This window comes from Ranitomeya variabilis, chromosome 3 (genome assembly GCF_051348905.1).
Source record: "Ranitomeya variabilis isolate aRanVar5 chromosome 3, aRanVar5.hap1, whole genome shotgun sequence".
NCBI classification, from domain to species: domain Eukaryota; kingdom Metazoa; phylum Chordata; class Amphibia; order Anura; family Dendrobatidae; genus Ranitomeya; species Ranitomeya variabilis.
The window spans coordinates 646,406,760-646,423,273 of record NC_135234.1 but is presented as its reverse complement, the minus strand read 5'-3'; the positions used below and the strand labels follow the sequence as shown (position 1 = coordinate 646,423,273).

Genomic DNA, 16,514 nt, shown 5'->3' with positions numbered 1-16,514 from the left:
AGAGTTACTAACACAATAAATCCCTGCATTACACGGATTCAGAATTATTACAAAGGTAACCTAAAAGTGTCACCGTGGTGGTTGTTACTCTGCATGTAGTCGATAGAAGCAATAGTCACAGTGATGCCATTTCTATAGATCTAGGCTAATGGAATGAAACAATGCTGTTCACACCTGGATATTCATAGTTACAAGAATGTGGAGCTGATTTATTATACATTACCTTTCGCTGCTGTGTGCTACACTGGCTACCTTCACAATTACAGCTTATTCTCCTTTTCTTAAAGGGATGCTATCAGATTTTTGCTGTGCAATGAGAGCAGCATGACGTAGTGGCAGAGACAACGATTCCTGTGATGTGTCACTTATTGGGCTGTGTGCTGCTGTTTCAATAAAATCAGTGTTTTATCAGTAGGAGATTCTCACTACAGGACTAGGTATGTCCTGGATCCTAGTCATCTGCTCTGTGTTACCCCGCCCCCCCCACCACTGTGGATGTACACAGGAAGCTGCCAGTCAATGGTGTGGGCGGGGTTATACAGAGCTCAGCATTCTGAACACTGCTACATTTGAGGTAGAGGAATCTGTGATTGTATCAAAAAGAAACCATGCAGGCTAACAAGTGACATATCACTGGAATTAGGATCTCTGCCTCTACAGCATGCCGTTTGCAGATTGCATAGCAAAAACATGGTGACAGATTCATTGTAAATATAATGTTCAAGGCTCCGTATACTCTGCTGTCTTCATGAGCTCACGCCATATTGCAAGTGCTATAAAAGTGAAGCTCATGTAGCGTTAGAAGAGCAGAAATCCGAAGCACATTACCGAAGCAGCAATGCAAATCTCATCCATACGCTTTCACCGCTGATCAAATCTATGATAAATACACAGCATTTCAACAAATATATCAGCAGCAGACTATCGGCTTATCAATGCCATGCAGAAGTGCCTAAAATGCATACATAAGGCAACGATAAAGATGATTCATTTCCACTTCGCACCAAATATAAAGTAGTATTCCCTTTTTCTTTGGCATTTTCTCAATGCAGAGCTCTAGCTTGACTTTTCTTCACCCGGGCAAGAGGTTTCGTATATTGCCCTCACCAAGCAAAGTGGCCTGTCGGAGCCCCAGATGTCACACAAGGGCCCCAGAGGTTCAACCCTTGTCAAGGTTTCACATCGGAATGAAGTTATACGAGGCATGAGCAGAAGAATGTAAAGACGACCATCCACACCGTCATCCACATCTTACCGGTTGGCTGTCTGCGTTGGTGATAAATGTGCAGCGCTCCTCCTTTGTCCACCCTGGTCACTACCTGGTGCTCGGAGCTGTTGAATCGGTTCACTCGGATTACGCTGGTTTTTTGCTGAGCATTGGCATGGTCTGTATTTGTAGCATATAAGTAGTTCTCAAAGACGGTGAGGCCATATAAATGTTCAATCTGGGGAAGAAACAAAAGGAAAAGTCTAGAATAAAGAATAAAAGATAAGAACAGGGATCTTACCAAATACAAAAGAACATTGAATCATCCACATCAAATCTGCTCCGACATGTCTGATACAGGAAGACAACAATAAAAACCAGCACAATAAATGCAAGATGAAGACCGTGAAATCAGGACAATCGTGTGCTCATGTTTACACATCTACCGTGTTACTAGAAACTATGACTCCTGGGTTTTTTTGTGCTCCAGATTCATATCGTAGGATGTGATTTATTGGCCCTGGGTGAATGACTAGCTGTTAGGTGCCTTCATACGTCCATTTTTTTATGTCCAAACACGGTCCGTTTTTTTTAAGGACCACAAATACGGACACACACAGCTACTGCATTCTGTGAGGTAAAATATGTTTAAAAACAAGCCGCAAATGTTTTACCTCACAGAAAGAATCAGCTGTGATCCCATGCTGTCCCGTTCTGCATACTCTTTTGCTTCCTCACCTGTCCAGGGCATGGGCAGACATCCTTTTAATATTTCCTCTATTGCCATATGTATATATGGATCCACCATACACACAGAGATGCTGAGGGAGTCACTAACAGCCCCAACAATATGACAGCACCTTGTGATGTAGGCACCTTAGAAACCCTATCAGTGATTATTTCATTAGGTGTACATCTAATAAAAAGAAGAACAAGAGACATAAGACAGCGTGTCATAAATGGAACCATTCAGAAAAAGCCTAAAACACACCAGTCACAGGATGGAGCCAAATATACAGAAATACCACAGCTAACATTAAACTTATGAAAAGTTTACTAAGTGAGACCTGTATGTTTTGTAAGGTAATGTGTTATCTGAAGGGGGGAAAAAAATCCATACTTTCTAGTGAAAGAGCTTGTGACCGAGTGTATAAAACAATCGAACGCTCACTTACCAGCAGCCCCTGAATGATTGTGTGCCTGTTCTTGCCTTCATAATCCACCACTTCTATATAGTCCAGGTAAGCGTCTGCCCAGTACACCAGCCGATTCACCAGATCTAAGGTGATGCCATGAGGGAAGACAATCTTGCTGTCTACCAGCTTTGTTCTGTTGTGGCCATCCATATCACACCTCTCCACTTTTGGGATCTGTCCATAATCGGTGAAAAATACCTTCCTGTAAAAGGCAAGTCCTTATAAATATACTTTCCATACATTATACTCTTAAATATAAGGCAAATCATTCCTACATTACTGGAGAACAGATACAGCTGGGTACAATAGAGCTATAGGCTGCATAGGGTCAAGTCAGGACATTGCTGCCTCTACCATACATGCGACATCCTGATACATGGCAGTAAATAGATAGGATTATCTGCGGTGGAATCAGGACGCCTCTTTATCAAGTGAAGGACTGGGCACCAGTGTTCTCTGCTGGTGTTAATTACATGCGTATTAACCTAATTGCAATTAATCAGAGTCAGTAATATACAGTGCTAATGAAGGGGAAAATAAGTCACGCTCTGGTGGAGATGAAAAAGAGTCAAACAGTATGTCACAAACTGGGGTACGTTTCCACTTTCCGCACATTATTGCCATCCCTAAACGAATGGGCACTTTCATCTGTGTTAGAATGTATCATCAGACGATCCTTTTTCCATTACATGGAATCACTGCCATCCGTAAACATTATGGTGCCTCAAAAGTACAATTTTTAACCCCTTAACGACCTTTGACGCATACGCTGCGTCATGAAAGTCGGTGCCAAAACGACCTATGACGCAGCGTATGCGTCATGGAATGATCGCGCTCCTGCAGATCGGGTGAAAGGGTTAACTCCATTTTCACCCGATCTGCAGAGACAGGGGGAGTGGTGCTTCAGCCCAGGGGGGGTGGCTTCACCCCCCCGTGGCTACGATCGCTCTGATTGGCTGTTGAAAGTGAAACTGCCAATCAGAGCGATTTGTAATATTTCACCTAAAAAACAGGTGAAATATTACAATCCAGCCATGGCCGATGCTGCAATATCATCGGCCATGGCTGGAAAACCTGAAGTGACCACCCCCCACCCCACCGATCGCCCCCCCAGTGCTCCGGTGCGTGGTCCGGTCCCCTCCGTCCTGTGCTCCGCTGCCCCGTGCTCCTGCCCGCTCCCCCGTCCTGCTGTCCGCTCCCCCCGTCCTCCGATCACCCCCCCTGTGCTCAGATCCACCCCCCCACCACCCCTTCATACTTACCGATCCTCCCAGTGTCCGGCCGTCTCCTCGCTGGGCACCGCCATCTTCCAAAATGGCGGGCGCATGCTCAGTACGCCCGCCGGCCGGCAGATTCCTTACAGGTACATTTTGATCGCTGTGGTAGGTTCTACCACAGCGATCAAAATAAAAAAAATAATAAATAAACCCCCCCCCTTTATCACCCCCATAGATAGGGACAATAATAAAATAAAGAAAATATATATATATTTTTTTTCCACTAGGGTTAGGGTTAGAACTAGGGTTACAGTTAGAACTAGGGTTAGGGTTACGGGTAGGGTTAGGGTTATGGCATGTGCGGATTTGGCAGCGGATCCGCAGCGGATCGGCCGCGGATCCGCAGCGGATCGGCCGCGGATCCGCAGCGGATCGGCCGCGGATCGGCCGCGGATCGGCCGCGGATCCGCAGCGGATTGGCCGCGGATCCGCAGCGGATTGGCCGCTGCGAATTCGTAGCAGTTTTCCATCAGGTTTACAGTACCGTGTACACCTATGGAAAACCAAATCCGCTGTGCCCATAATGCGGAAAATTCCGTGCAGAAACGCTGCGTTGTATTTTCCACAGCATGTCAATTCTTTGTGCGGATTCCGCAGCGTTTTACACCTGTTCCTCAATAGGAATCCGCAGGTGAAATCCGCACAAAAAAACACTGGAAATCTGCTGTAAATCCGCAGGTAAAACGCAGTGCCTTTTACTTGCAGATTTTTCAAAAGTCGTGCGGAAAAATCTCACACGAATCCGCTACGTGGGCACATACCCTTAGGGTTAGGGTTGGAATTAGGGCTAGGGTTGGAATTAGGGTTACGGGTGTGTTGGGGTTAGGGTTGTGGTTAGGGGTGTGTTGGGGTTAGGGTTGGGATTAGGGTTATGGCTACAGTTGGGATTAGGGTTAGGGGTGTGTTGGGGTTAGTGTTGAAGTTAGAAATGAGGGGTTTCCACTGTTTAGGCACATCAGGGGTCTCCAAACGCAACATGGCGCCACCATTGATTCCAGCCAATCTTGCATTCAAAAAGTCAAATGGTGCTCCCTCCCTTCCAAGCCCCGACGTGTGCCCAAACAGTGGTTTACCCCCACATTTGGGGCACCAGCGTACTCAGGACAAACTGGGCAACAACTGTTGGGGTCCAATTTCTCCTGTTACCCTTGCAAAAATAAAAAATTACTTGCTAAGACATAATTTTTGAGGAAAGAAGAATGATTTTTTATTTTCACGGCTCTGCGTTGTAAACTTCTGTGAAGCACTTGGGGGTTGAACGTGCTCATCACACATCTAGATAAGTTCCTTGGGGGGTCTAGTTTCCAAAATGGGGTCACTTGTGGGGTGTTTCTACTGTTTAGGCACATCAGGGGCTCTGCAAATGCAACGTGACGCCCGCAGACCATTCCATCAAAGTCTGCATTTCAAATGTCACTACTTCCCTTCCGAGCCCTGACGTGCGCCCAAACAGTGGTTTACCCCCACATATGGGGTATCACTGTACTCACAACAAACTGGGCAACAAACATTGGGGCCCAATTTCTCCTGTTACCCTTGTGAAAATAAAAAATTGCTTGCTAAAACATCTTTTTTGAGGAAAGAAAAATGATTTTTTATTTTCACGGCTCTGCGTTGTAAACTTCTGTGAAGCACTTGGGGGTTGAATGTGCTCATCACACATCTAGATAAGTTCCTTGGGGGGTCTAGTTTCCAAAATGGGGTCACTTGTGGGGTGTTTCTACTGTTTAGGCACATCAGGGGCTCTGCAAATGCAATGTGACGCCAGCAGACCATTCCATCAAAGTCTGCATTCCAAAACGTCACTACTTCCCTTCCGAACCCCGACGTGTGCCAAAACAGTGGTTTACCCCCACATATGGGGTATCAGCGTACTCAGGAGAAACTGGACAACAACTTTTGGGGTCCAATTTCTCCTGTTACCCTTGCAAAAATAAAAAATTCTGGGCTAAAAAAATATTTTTGAGGAAAGGAAACACATTTATTATTTTCACGGCTCTGCGTTATAAACTTCTGTGAAGCACTTGGGGGTTCAAAGTGCTCACCACACATCTAGATAAGTTCCTTGGGGGGTCTAGTTTCCAAAATGGAGTCACTTGTGGGGAGTTCCTACTGTTTAGGCACATCAGGGGCTCTGCAAATGCAACGTGACGCCCGCAGAGCATTCCATCAAAGTCTGCATTCCAAAACGTCACTACTTCCCTTCCGAGCCCCGGCATGTGCCCAAACAGTGGTTTACCCCCACATATGGGGTATCAGCGTACTCAGGAGAAACTGGACAACAACTTTTGGGGTCCAATTTCTCCTGTTACCCTTGCAAAAATAAAAAATTCTGGGCTAAAAAAATATTTTTGAGGAAAGGAAACACATTATTTTCACGGCTCTGCGTTATAAACTTCTGCGAAGCACTTGGGGGTTCAAAGTGCTCACCACACATCTAGATTAGTTCCTTGGGAGGTCTAGTTTCCAAAATGGGGTCACTTGTTAGGGAGCTCCAATGTTTAGGCACACAGGGGCTCTCCAAACGTGACATGGTGTCCGCTAATGATTGGAGCTAATTTTCCATTCAAAAAGCCAAATGGCGTGCCTTCCCTTCCGAGCCCTGCCGTGTGCCCAAACAGTGGTTTACCCCCACATATGGGGTATCATCGTACTCAGGACAAACTGGACAACAACATTTGGGGTCCAATTTCTCCTATTACCCTTGGAAAATTAAAAAATCCTGGGCTAAAAATCATTTTTGAGGAAAGAAAAATTATTTTTTATTTTCACGGCTCTGCGTTATAAACTTCTGTGAAGCATCTGGGGGTTATAAGTGCTCACTATGCATCTAGATAAGTTCCTTGGGGGGTCTAGTTTCCAAAATGGGGTCACGTGTAGGGGAGCTCCAATGTTTAGGCACACAGGGGCTCTCCAAACGCGACATGGTGTTCGCTAACGGTTGGAGCTAATTTTCCATTCAAAAAGTCAAATGGCACGCCTCCCCTTCCGAGCCTTGCCGTGCACCCAAACAGTGGTTTACCCCCACATATGAGGTATCAACATACTCAGCAGAAATTGCCCAACAAATTTTAGGATCCATTTTATCCTGTTGCCCATGTGAAAATGAAAAAATTGAGGCTAAAAGAAATTTTGTGTGAAAAAAAAGTACTTTTTCATTTTTACAGATCAATTTGTGAAGCACCTGAGAGTTTAAAGTGCTCACTATGCTTCTAGATAAGTTCCTTGGGGGGTCTACTTTCCAAAATGGGGTCACTTGTGGGAGCGCTCCAATGTTTAGGCACACGGGGGCTCTCCAAACGTGACATGGTCTCTGCTAGCGATGGAGATCATTTTTCATTCAAAAAGTCAAATGGCGCTCCTTCCCTTCCGAGCCTTACCATGTGCCCAAACAGTGGTTTACCCCCACATGTGAGGTATCAGTGTACTCAGGAGAAATTGTCCAACAAATTTTAGGATCCATTTTATCCTGTTGCCCATGTGAAAATGAAAAAATTGAGGCTAAAATAATTTTTTTGTGAAAAAAAAGTACTGTTTCATTTTTACGGATCAATTTGTGAAGCACCTGGGGGTTTAAAGTGCTCACTATGCTTCTAGATAAGTTCCTTGGGGGGTCTAGTTTCCAAAATGGAGTCACTTGTGGGGGAGCTCCAATGTTTAGGCACACGGGGGCTCTCCAAACGCGACATGGTGTCCGCTAAAGATTCGAGCCAATTTTTCATTCAAAAAGTCAAATGGCGCTCCTTTCCTTCCAAGCCCTGCCGTATGCCCAAACAGTGGTTTACCCCCACATATGAGGTATCAGCGTACTCAGGACAAATTGGACAACATCGTTCGTGGTCCAGTTTTTCCTTTTACCCTTGGGAAAATAAAAAAATTGTTGCTAAAATATCATTTTTGTGACTAAAAAGTTAAATGTTCATTTTTTCCTTCCATGTTGCTTCTGCTGCTGTGAAACACCTGAAGGGTTAATAAACTTCTTGAATGTGGTTTTGAGCACCTTGAGGGGTGCAGTTTTTAGAATGGTGTCACTTTGGGGTATTTTCAGCCATATAGAACCCTCAAACTGACTTCAAATGTGAGGTGGTCCCTAAAAAAAATGGTTTTGTAAATTTTGTTGTAAAAATGAGAAATCACTGGTCAAATTTTAACCCTTATAACTTCCTAGCAAAAACAAAATTTGTTTCCAAAATTGTGCTGATGTAAAGTAGACATGTGAGAAATGTTATTTATTAACTGTTTTGTGTCACATACCTCTCTGGTTTAACAGAATAAAAATTAAAAATGTGAAAATTGCGAAATTTTCAAAATTTTCGCCAAATTTCCGTTTTTTTCACAAATAAACTCAGAAATTATCGACCTAAATTTACCACTATCATGAAGCCCAATATGTCACGAAAAAACAATCTCAGAATCGCTAGGATCTGTTGAAGCGTTCCTGAGTTATTACCTCATAAAGGGACACTGGTCAGAATTGCAAAAAACGGCAAGGTCATTAAGGCCAAAATAGGCTGGGTCATGAAGGGGTTAAGGACAGCATCAGGCAGACTGTCATAAGACAGCTTATTACTCCACTGATTATGTTATTGGGGGGAACCACTCATTGATGGCCTTGGATCACCCCCATATGGCATGGTGGAACAGTTTCAATGTTGCTCCAGTGACTATGTGACCGATTCTCCGGTATTGCCAATGACCGCGGACAGTCACATGACCACAAATATGCGATTTCCATACTTCAGGCCACATAACGACTAGAAGTGCTTGCCCTTACTCAATTTACTTGTATTCAGCATGTCAAGTTGGAATGTGGCCAGAAGTATGCAAATCATATATCTGCGTCACATGAATGCCCACTTTTGTCGGCAATACCAGAGAATCCTGACAACATGCGGTGAGCCAGCGGTAAGGATTCAGAAGTCTGAAGGATTCACACAACCGTAAGTGGTTACCTCTTCTGAGAAGAGTCTGCAGTCACTATGTCCCCTACAAGGTGCCATTATTGGTTTGAGCAGTCTTTTCGTGCTGGCAGAAGCCCTTTAGAACAGACCTGGGCATTGTTCGGCCCACGGGCCACATACGGCCTATGACTGTCTCAGTCTCAGGTAGGGGCTGGAAAACTGATGCCCACACGCCGCACCGGGCCCACCCACTCACTGTCTCCATCTGCGCTAACTTCATTGGTGGAAAAGGGACCTCCAGCCATTTCCTCCACCAATCAGCATGTGAAATAGCTGACGCGATTACGTCATTTCATCACATCAGCTGTGTACTGCGGAGAATCAGCGCACCGGAGACAGGAACAGAAGCAGAGCGCTGGAGAAGGGAACCGAGGTGAGTATGGGATGTTTGGGTGGACATGGGGAGGCTATGGGGGCTTCATCCTGGACATTGGGAGGCTATGGGCGCCTCATACAGGACATGAGGAGGCTATGTGGGGCTCATGCTGCATATGGGGGGTAGGCTGTGTGGGGCACATGTCGCGTATGGGGGAGGCTGTGTGAGGCACATGCCGCGTATGGGGGAGGCTGTGTGGGGCACATGCTGCTTATGGGGGAGGCTGTGTGGGGCACATGCTGCTTATGGGGGAGGCTGTGTGGGGCACATGCTTCGTATGGGGGAAGCTGTGTGGGGCACATACTGCGTATGGGAGAGGCTGTGTGGGGCACATGCCGCGTATGGGGGAGGCTGTGTGGGGCACATGCCGCGTATGGGGGAGGCTGTGTGGGGCACATGCCGCGTATGGGGGAGGCTGTGTGGGGCACATGCTGCTTATGGGGGAGGCTGTGTGGGGCACATGCTTCGTATGGGGGAAGCTGTGTGGGGCACATGCCGCGTATGGGGGAGGCTGTGTGGGGCACATGCTGCGTATGGGGGAGGCTGTGTGGGGCACATGCTGCTTATGGGGGAGGCTGTGTGGGGCACATGCTTCGTATGGGGGAAGCTGTGTGGGGCACATGCCGCGTATGGGGGAGGCTGTGTGGGGAACATGCTGCTTATGGGGGAGGCTGTGTGGGGCACATGCTTCGTATGGGGGAAGCTGTGTGGGGCACATGCCGCGTATGGGGGAAGCTGTGTGGGGCACATGCTGCGTATGGGGGAGGCTGTGTGGGGCACATGCTGCTTATGGGGGAGGCTGTGTGGGGCACATGCTCCGTATGGGGGAGGCTGTGTGGGGCACATGCTGCTTATGGGGGAGACTGTGTGGGGCACATGCTTCATATGGGGGAAGCTGTGTGGGGCACATGCCGCGTATGGGGGAGGCTGTGTGGGGCACATGCTGCGTATGAGGGAGGCTGTGTGGGGCACATGCTGCGTATGGGGGAGGCTGTGTGGGGCACATGCTGCGTATGGGGGAGGCTGTGTGGGGCACATGCCGCGTATGGGGGAGGCTGTGTGGGGCACATGCCGCGTATGGGGGAGGCTGTGTGGGGCTCATGCCGTATACAGGGGAGGTTGTGTGGGCTCATGCTGTATATGGGGAGGCTGTGTGGGGCTCATGCTGTATATTGGGAAGCTGTGTGGGGCTCATGCTGTATATGGGGAGGCTGTGTGGGGTTCATGCTGTATATGGGGAGGCTGTGTGGGCTCATGCTGTATATGGGGAGGCTGTGTGGGGCTCTTGCTGTACATAGGAGGCTGTATGGGGGCTCATGCAGTATATAGGGAGGCCGTGTGGGACTTATGCTGTATAAAAGGAGGCTGTGTGGGGCTCAGGCTGTATATAGGGAGGCTGTGTGGGGTTCAAGCAGTATATAGGGAGGCTGTGTGGGGCTCATGCTGTATATAGGGAGGCTGTGTGGGGCTCATGCTGTATATAGGGAGGCTGTGTGGGGCTCAGGCTGTATATAGGGAGGCTGTGTGGGGCTCATGCTGTATATAGGGAGGCTGTGTGGGGCTCATGCTGTATATAGGGAGGCTGTGTGGGGCTCAGGCTGTATATAGGGAGGCTGTGTGGGGCTCATGCTGTATATAAGGAGGCTGTGGGGCTCACGCTGTATATAGGGAGGCTGTGTTGGGGCTCTTCCAGTATTTAAGGGGCTGTGTAGAGCTCATACGATATAAAGAAAGGGCGGTACTCGGGTTCAAACAATATATAAGGGGTTCCTCCTGACAAAGCCAAGGCAGTGAAATGCGCGTCGAGGCCATTCCTGTCCTGGCTGCATCTCGTAGTCATCATGTCCCAAGGTAGTAGCAGATAGCCATTTTGGTTTATAACTTGTCATTGTCCACCCTGGGCTTTATTTGTGCTTATGGATTTTATGATTACAGATATATAGAGCATTTTTAACATAGTAGCAGGCCACTGTGCCTGTCCTGCTTTCCCTTCTATCAAGCATCAGCATTTAATATTGTGACCATTGCTCGTATCTAGTGATGAGTGAGTATACTCATTGCTCTGGTTTTCCCGAGCACGCTCGGGTGGTCTCCGAGTAGTTGTTAGTGCTCGGAGATTTAATTTTCGTTGCCTCAGCTGCATGATTTACAGCTATTAGACAGGCTGGATACATGTGGGGATTCCCTAGCAACCAGGCAACCCCCACATGTACTCAGGCTGGCTAGCAGCCGTAAATCATGCAGCTGCCTCAACAAAAACGAAATCTCCGAGCACTCACAAATACTCGGAGACCACCCGAGTGCTCGGGAAAACCCGAGCAACGAGTACACTCGCTCATCACTACTTATATCATCTATCTAGCATTGTTTTTTACAGGCGTTGCTTTTTGGACTTGTGTTTTCTCTTCACAGTGCAATTTCACCATCTTTTTACACTGATTTTTTAGCTGTTATCATCTGCTCACTTTATACCTTGTTGTGGTTTATAATTTTCTAATAAAATTTTGTATTGATTATTGTAAACCCCTCTCTGGTATGGATTTTGTACACAGCTATGCTGTGAGCGCCTTATAATTCTTTAATATTATTAATTTATCCATCCCATTTGTTTGTTGGCTTTCATGTCTTTGGCTTAGGGGTATGTCCTCTTTTTGGCCTTGAGGACAACTTTGTAGGTTTTTCTAATATATAAGGGGATGTCAGCATACTTGATTCCGCTCAATATTAAAGAGAACCTGTCACCCCCAAAATCGATGGTGAGGTAAGCTCACCGGCATCAGGGGCTTATGTACAGCATTCTGTAATACCGTAGATAAGCCCCCGATGTTACCTGAAAGAGGAGAAAAAGACGTTAGATTATACTCACCCAGGGGCGGTCCCGCTGCGGTCTGGTCAAATGGCCTCTCTGACCTTTCTGGCGCCTGCGCACAGCAGTACTTTGCTCTGCCCTCAACAGGGCAGACAAAGTACTCCTGTGCCGGAGCCGCGGCGTGAAGACCAGAAGAGGACATCATGGAATGAAGATGGGAGGCGCCGGAGCGGACCGCGACGCCCATCGGAGTGGGACCGCCCCTGGGTGAGTATAATCTAACGTATTTTTCTCCTCTTTCAGGTAACATCGGGGACTTATCTACAGAATTACAGAATGCTGTAGATAAGCCCCTGATGACGGTGAGCTTACCTCACCATCGATTTTGGGGGTGACAGGTTCCCTTTAAGTGATATAATTAATATGAATATAATTAGCAATAATATAATAATTATAATATATTGATATTAATATTGAGCAGAATTAATTTCAGGCTATTGGTTTGGCCCTTCACAACAGTCACGGTCTCATGTGGCCCCTCAGGAAAATGAATTGCCCACTCCTGCTTTAGAACAAACAAAGCCTAAAAGAAGACTACCTGCAATTACACAATGAATATAAAACAATGTCTCCAGCATTAATGGCATTTCAAAAGCAGCTTAGAACAACTTAACCCACACAAAAATAAATATGAGGGTACACAAAGAGATCCAACAATTGTAATAATTTATTTGATCCATATAAAAGCCACAATAATCTTTGTATTTCTACTGGATATCACTGAATCGGAGGATTTCTCAAAGATTTAGACACAGGAACGTTTTCTATTTTAACTCCGGCTGGCTTATTGCAGTCCTCATAAGCCACATCACCAGAAAACTTAAATACAGCCTTGGTCTGGCACAAAGTAAAACAAAGTAACAAGTCTGTACAATAGTGCTGGTTAACCCTCCTCGCTTAGGCTACTTTCACACTTGCGTCGTTTGGAATCTGTTGCAATGCGTCGTTTTGGGAAAAAAACGCATCCTGCAAATGTGCCCGCAGGATGCGTTTTTCCCATAGACTTGTATTGCCGACGGATCGCGACGTATGGCCATACGTCGCGTCCGTCGTGCACTGGATGCGTCGTGTTTTGGCGGACCGTCGGCACGAAAAAATGTTCAAGGGAACGTTTTTTCGTACGTCGGGTCGCCTTTTCTTACCGCGCATGCGCGGCCGGAACTCTGCCCCCTCCTCCCCGGGACTTTAGAATGGGCAGTGGATGCGTTGAAAAACTGCATCCGCTGCCCACGTTGTGCTGAATTTTCACAACGTCCGTCGATACGTCGCGCCGACACATTGTGACGGCCGCCAGACGACGCAAGTGTGAAAGAAGCCTTAGAGTTCATCTTCTTGGTCCTTTTAGCAAAGGTATTCAGTCCAGGAGATCTGCACATCACTGTACACACAGGCATGTATGAGACATACAGCTCTCAATTTACTAGGTGACCCACACCCAGGGGTGGAGATATGGTGAGCAGCTATCTCCCAACTCATCAGCTGCTCACAATCAACCTGTCATGGGCAATTAACCCCTCTCAGTACTTAGTGTGCTGGAGCATTTTCCTATATGTACTAAAGCATTACTTCAAGTTTATCTCCCAACCACAAGATGTCAGACAGAAACCTACCAGTGTGAACATGGCCATAGGCTGAGTTCACGTCGCATTAGGGATGTATGTTTAACATGCAGAATGTGAAATACTAAACATGATACGTTGGCCAAACCGAAGCCAAAATTATCCAACTTTTTTCAGAAAGCGACATATCATTCAGAACTTTTTTTTTTACATATTCCTTCAATTTAGGATATTATTTTCCTTTACAGTGATGTGGATTAGAAAGAATGACATGGGAGAAGAGTCACATTTTGTAATTTGAGAGATCCTTTGTGTAAAATGACCCAAAGCAAAACTATGATATAACTAGGGCCAAAATTAGCTCAATAAGTAATAACATGTCTAAATTCCTCACATATTTAACAGCCCCTTTAGCCTCTTAATACTGTCAAGTTATGAAGCAAAGGCACAAATGTCCAAAATATCTTCCTGTACAGCCAGTATAAAAAGTGTAATCTTTAAGGGTTAATGCAAACAATAAGCTGAGCCATCTCATTACATTACTGCATGTCTAGCATCCTCCACCTGCGACTGAAGTGTCAATGAATAGAAAATAGCCTGTAATAATTGGGAAGAAGCTGGAAAGTAAGGTCACAACCCATGCTCAGCCAAGTGTAAAACACATCAGAGTGACACGAGGCACTGCCTAGTCCACGGCATGGTATGGAAACCCTCTTCACGGAAATTAATCATAATTTTCCTTAGCGATGAAAAGAACAAAGATTTCCAAGACTGAGAACCAAACAACCAGGCTTTATCATCCTATTTACCAGGATTGTGAAGCCTTTTAAAGGAAATGTATAATCAGAATGATGTCTGGCAATGTTTGGGGTTTTTTTCATATCAAATCTGCATTAAAAAAAATACTTGTAATTTTCATACTGACCATTGGGGATATTATTGACCTACCTCCTGAAGACTTCTCAGAAGGCTCATTATCATCACAGGCAGGGGGACAGACACCTCTATAAACATCTGATCACACTGCATGCACTAATTACAATAGCTGATATCACAGCTCACCTTTTCACCAAAATTACCTTTGCACATGATCATTAAATGCCTAAAAAGATAGGATCTAAGTCAGTCTACTGCTACTAATGTACATGTGAATCTCCTGAAAGAACAGGAAGTAAAAGTCTATGAATGTCCCAGAGGCCAGTGTGAAAATTTCAAGATTTCTAGTTTGTTTTCTTTGGGTAGGGGTTAATATACAGTAGATTGTGATGTGAATGAAATAATACATGTAACATAAAACCTAACTGAAACAATAGGTCATTCTCCAATGAGTGGATCCATGACAAGTTCCAGGACTCGTCTTCTAGGTCAAAAAAACTTTCATTTTATTCCATCATGTTAAAGTTTAGTGTAGTATAAAAAAGTAAGCCTTCCGAGATCAAGGAAATATAGCGACAGAATCCTACGCGTTTCAAGCCCACGATGTTAAATGATTCTTATGCCATGTCTAAGAGCCCTCCAATATCAGGGGTTCAAAACCCTTAACATGATGTAATAAAGAATCAAAGCTTATTTTTGTCTAGGAGACGAGTGCTGGAAATTTAGCTTAGTTTTGGCTCAAGTATGCAGCATCCATCAGCCGGCTGGGATTTGTTCCTCCGCACCACTGATGAATTACAAGGCTACATGAGCCGTCTTCTTACTTTACACAGGTGAGCAGAGAAAAAAAAAAACTTTTTGTTTCACTTAGATTTTCTGATGACAAATTCCCTTTAATATAGCCATTTGCAGTTACATATTTTAAGGGAATCTTATTTTAATTTACATGGTCAAAATTTCACTACAAAACTTTGTCAACTATGAAGAAGAGAAATCACAGCAAAATAAAATACCAGGCACAAGATACTTCACATTACGGTGAAGTTAATCAAGAAGAAAATAGCGCTGAGCCCATAGACATAATGTGCGGTGCCGTCATCGGGTACCCCCTATAGATATAATGTGTGGTGCCCCCATCGGGTACCCCCTATAGATATAATGTGTGGTGCCCCCATCGGGTACCCCCTATAGATATAATGTGTGGTGCCCCCATCGGGTACCCCCTATAGATATAATGTGTGGTGCCCCCATCGGGTACCCCCTATAGATATAATGTGTAGTGCCCCCATCGGGTACCCCCTATAGATATAATGTGTGGTGCCCCCATCGGGTACCCCCTATAGATATAATGTGTGGTGCCCCCATCGGGTACCCCCTATAGATATAATGTGCGGTGCCCCCATCGGGTACCCCCTATAGACATAATGTGCGGTGCCCCCATCGGGTACCCCCTATAGACATAATGTGCGGTACCCCCATCCGGTACCCCCTATAGATATAATGTGTGGTGCCCCATCGGGTACCCCCTATAGATATAATGTGCAGGGCCCCCACCGGGTACCCCCTATAGATATAATGTGCGGTGTCCCCATCGGGTACCCCCTATAGATATAATGTGTGGCGCCCCCATCCGGTACCCCCTATAGATATAATGTGTGGTGCCCCATCGGGTACTCCCTATAGATATAATGTGTGGGGTACCCCCTTTAGACATAATGTGCTGTGCCCCCATCCGGTACTATAGATATAATGTGCAGGGCCCCCATCGGGTACCCCCTATAGGTATAAATGTGCGGTGCCCCCATCGGGTACGCCCTATAGATATAATGTGTGGGGTACCCCCTATAGATATAATGTAGGGTGCCCCATCGGGTACCCCCTATAGATATAATGTGTGGGGTACCCCCTATAGACATAATGTGCTGTGCCCCCATCCGGTACCCCCTATAGATATAATGTGCAGGGCCCCACCAGGTACCCCCTATAGATATAATGTGCGGAGCCCCCACCGGGTACCCCCTATAGACATAATGTGCGGTGCCCCCATCGGGTACCCCCTATAGATATAATATGCAGTGCCCCCATCGGGTACCCATATAGATATAATGTGTGGGGTACCCCCTATAGACATAATGTGCTGTGCCCCCATTAGGTACCCCCTATAGATATAATGTGCGGGGCCCCCATCAGGTA

At 46.0% G+C, this 16,514-nt stretch overlaps 1 protein-coding gene across 1 annotated transcript in view; it reads right to left on the bottom strand.

Annotated features, from left to right (window-relative positions):
* The window catches only part of LRP1 (LDL receptor related protein 1), a 379,537-nt gene that overhangs the window by 189,772 nt on the left and 173,251 nt on the right, over positions 1–16,514 (bottom strand). Inside the window, exons 8-9 of the mRNA XM_077297715.1 lie at positions 2,383–2,605; positions 1,256–1,445 (exon numbers count right to left, since the gene is read on the bottom strand). Of these exons, the coding sequence (XP_077153830.1) occupies positions 1,256–1,445; positions 2,383–2,605 (413 nt within the window). The remainder of the gene's footprint in view (positions 1–1,255; positions 1,446–2,382; positions 2,606–16,514) is intronic.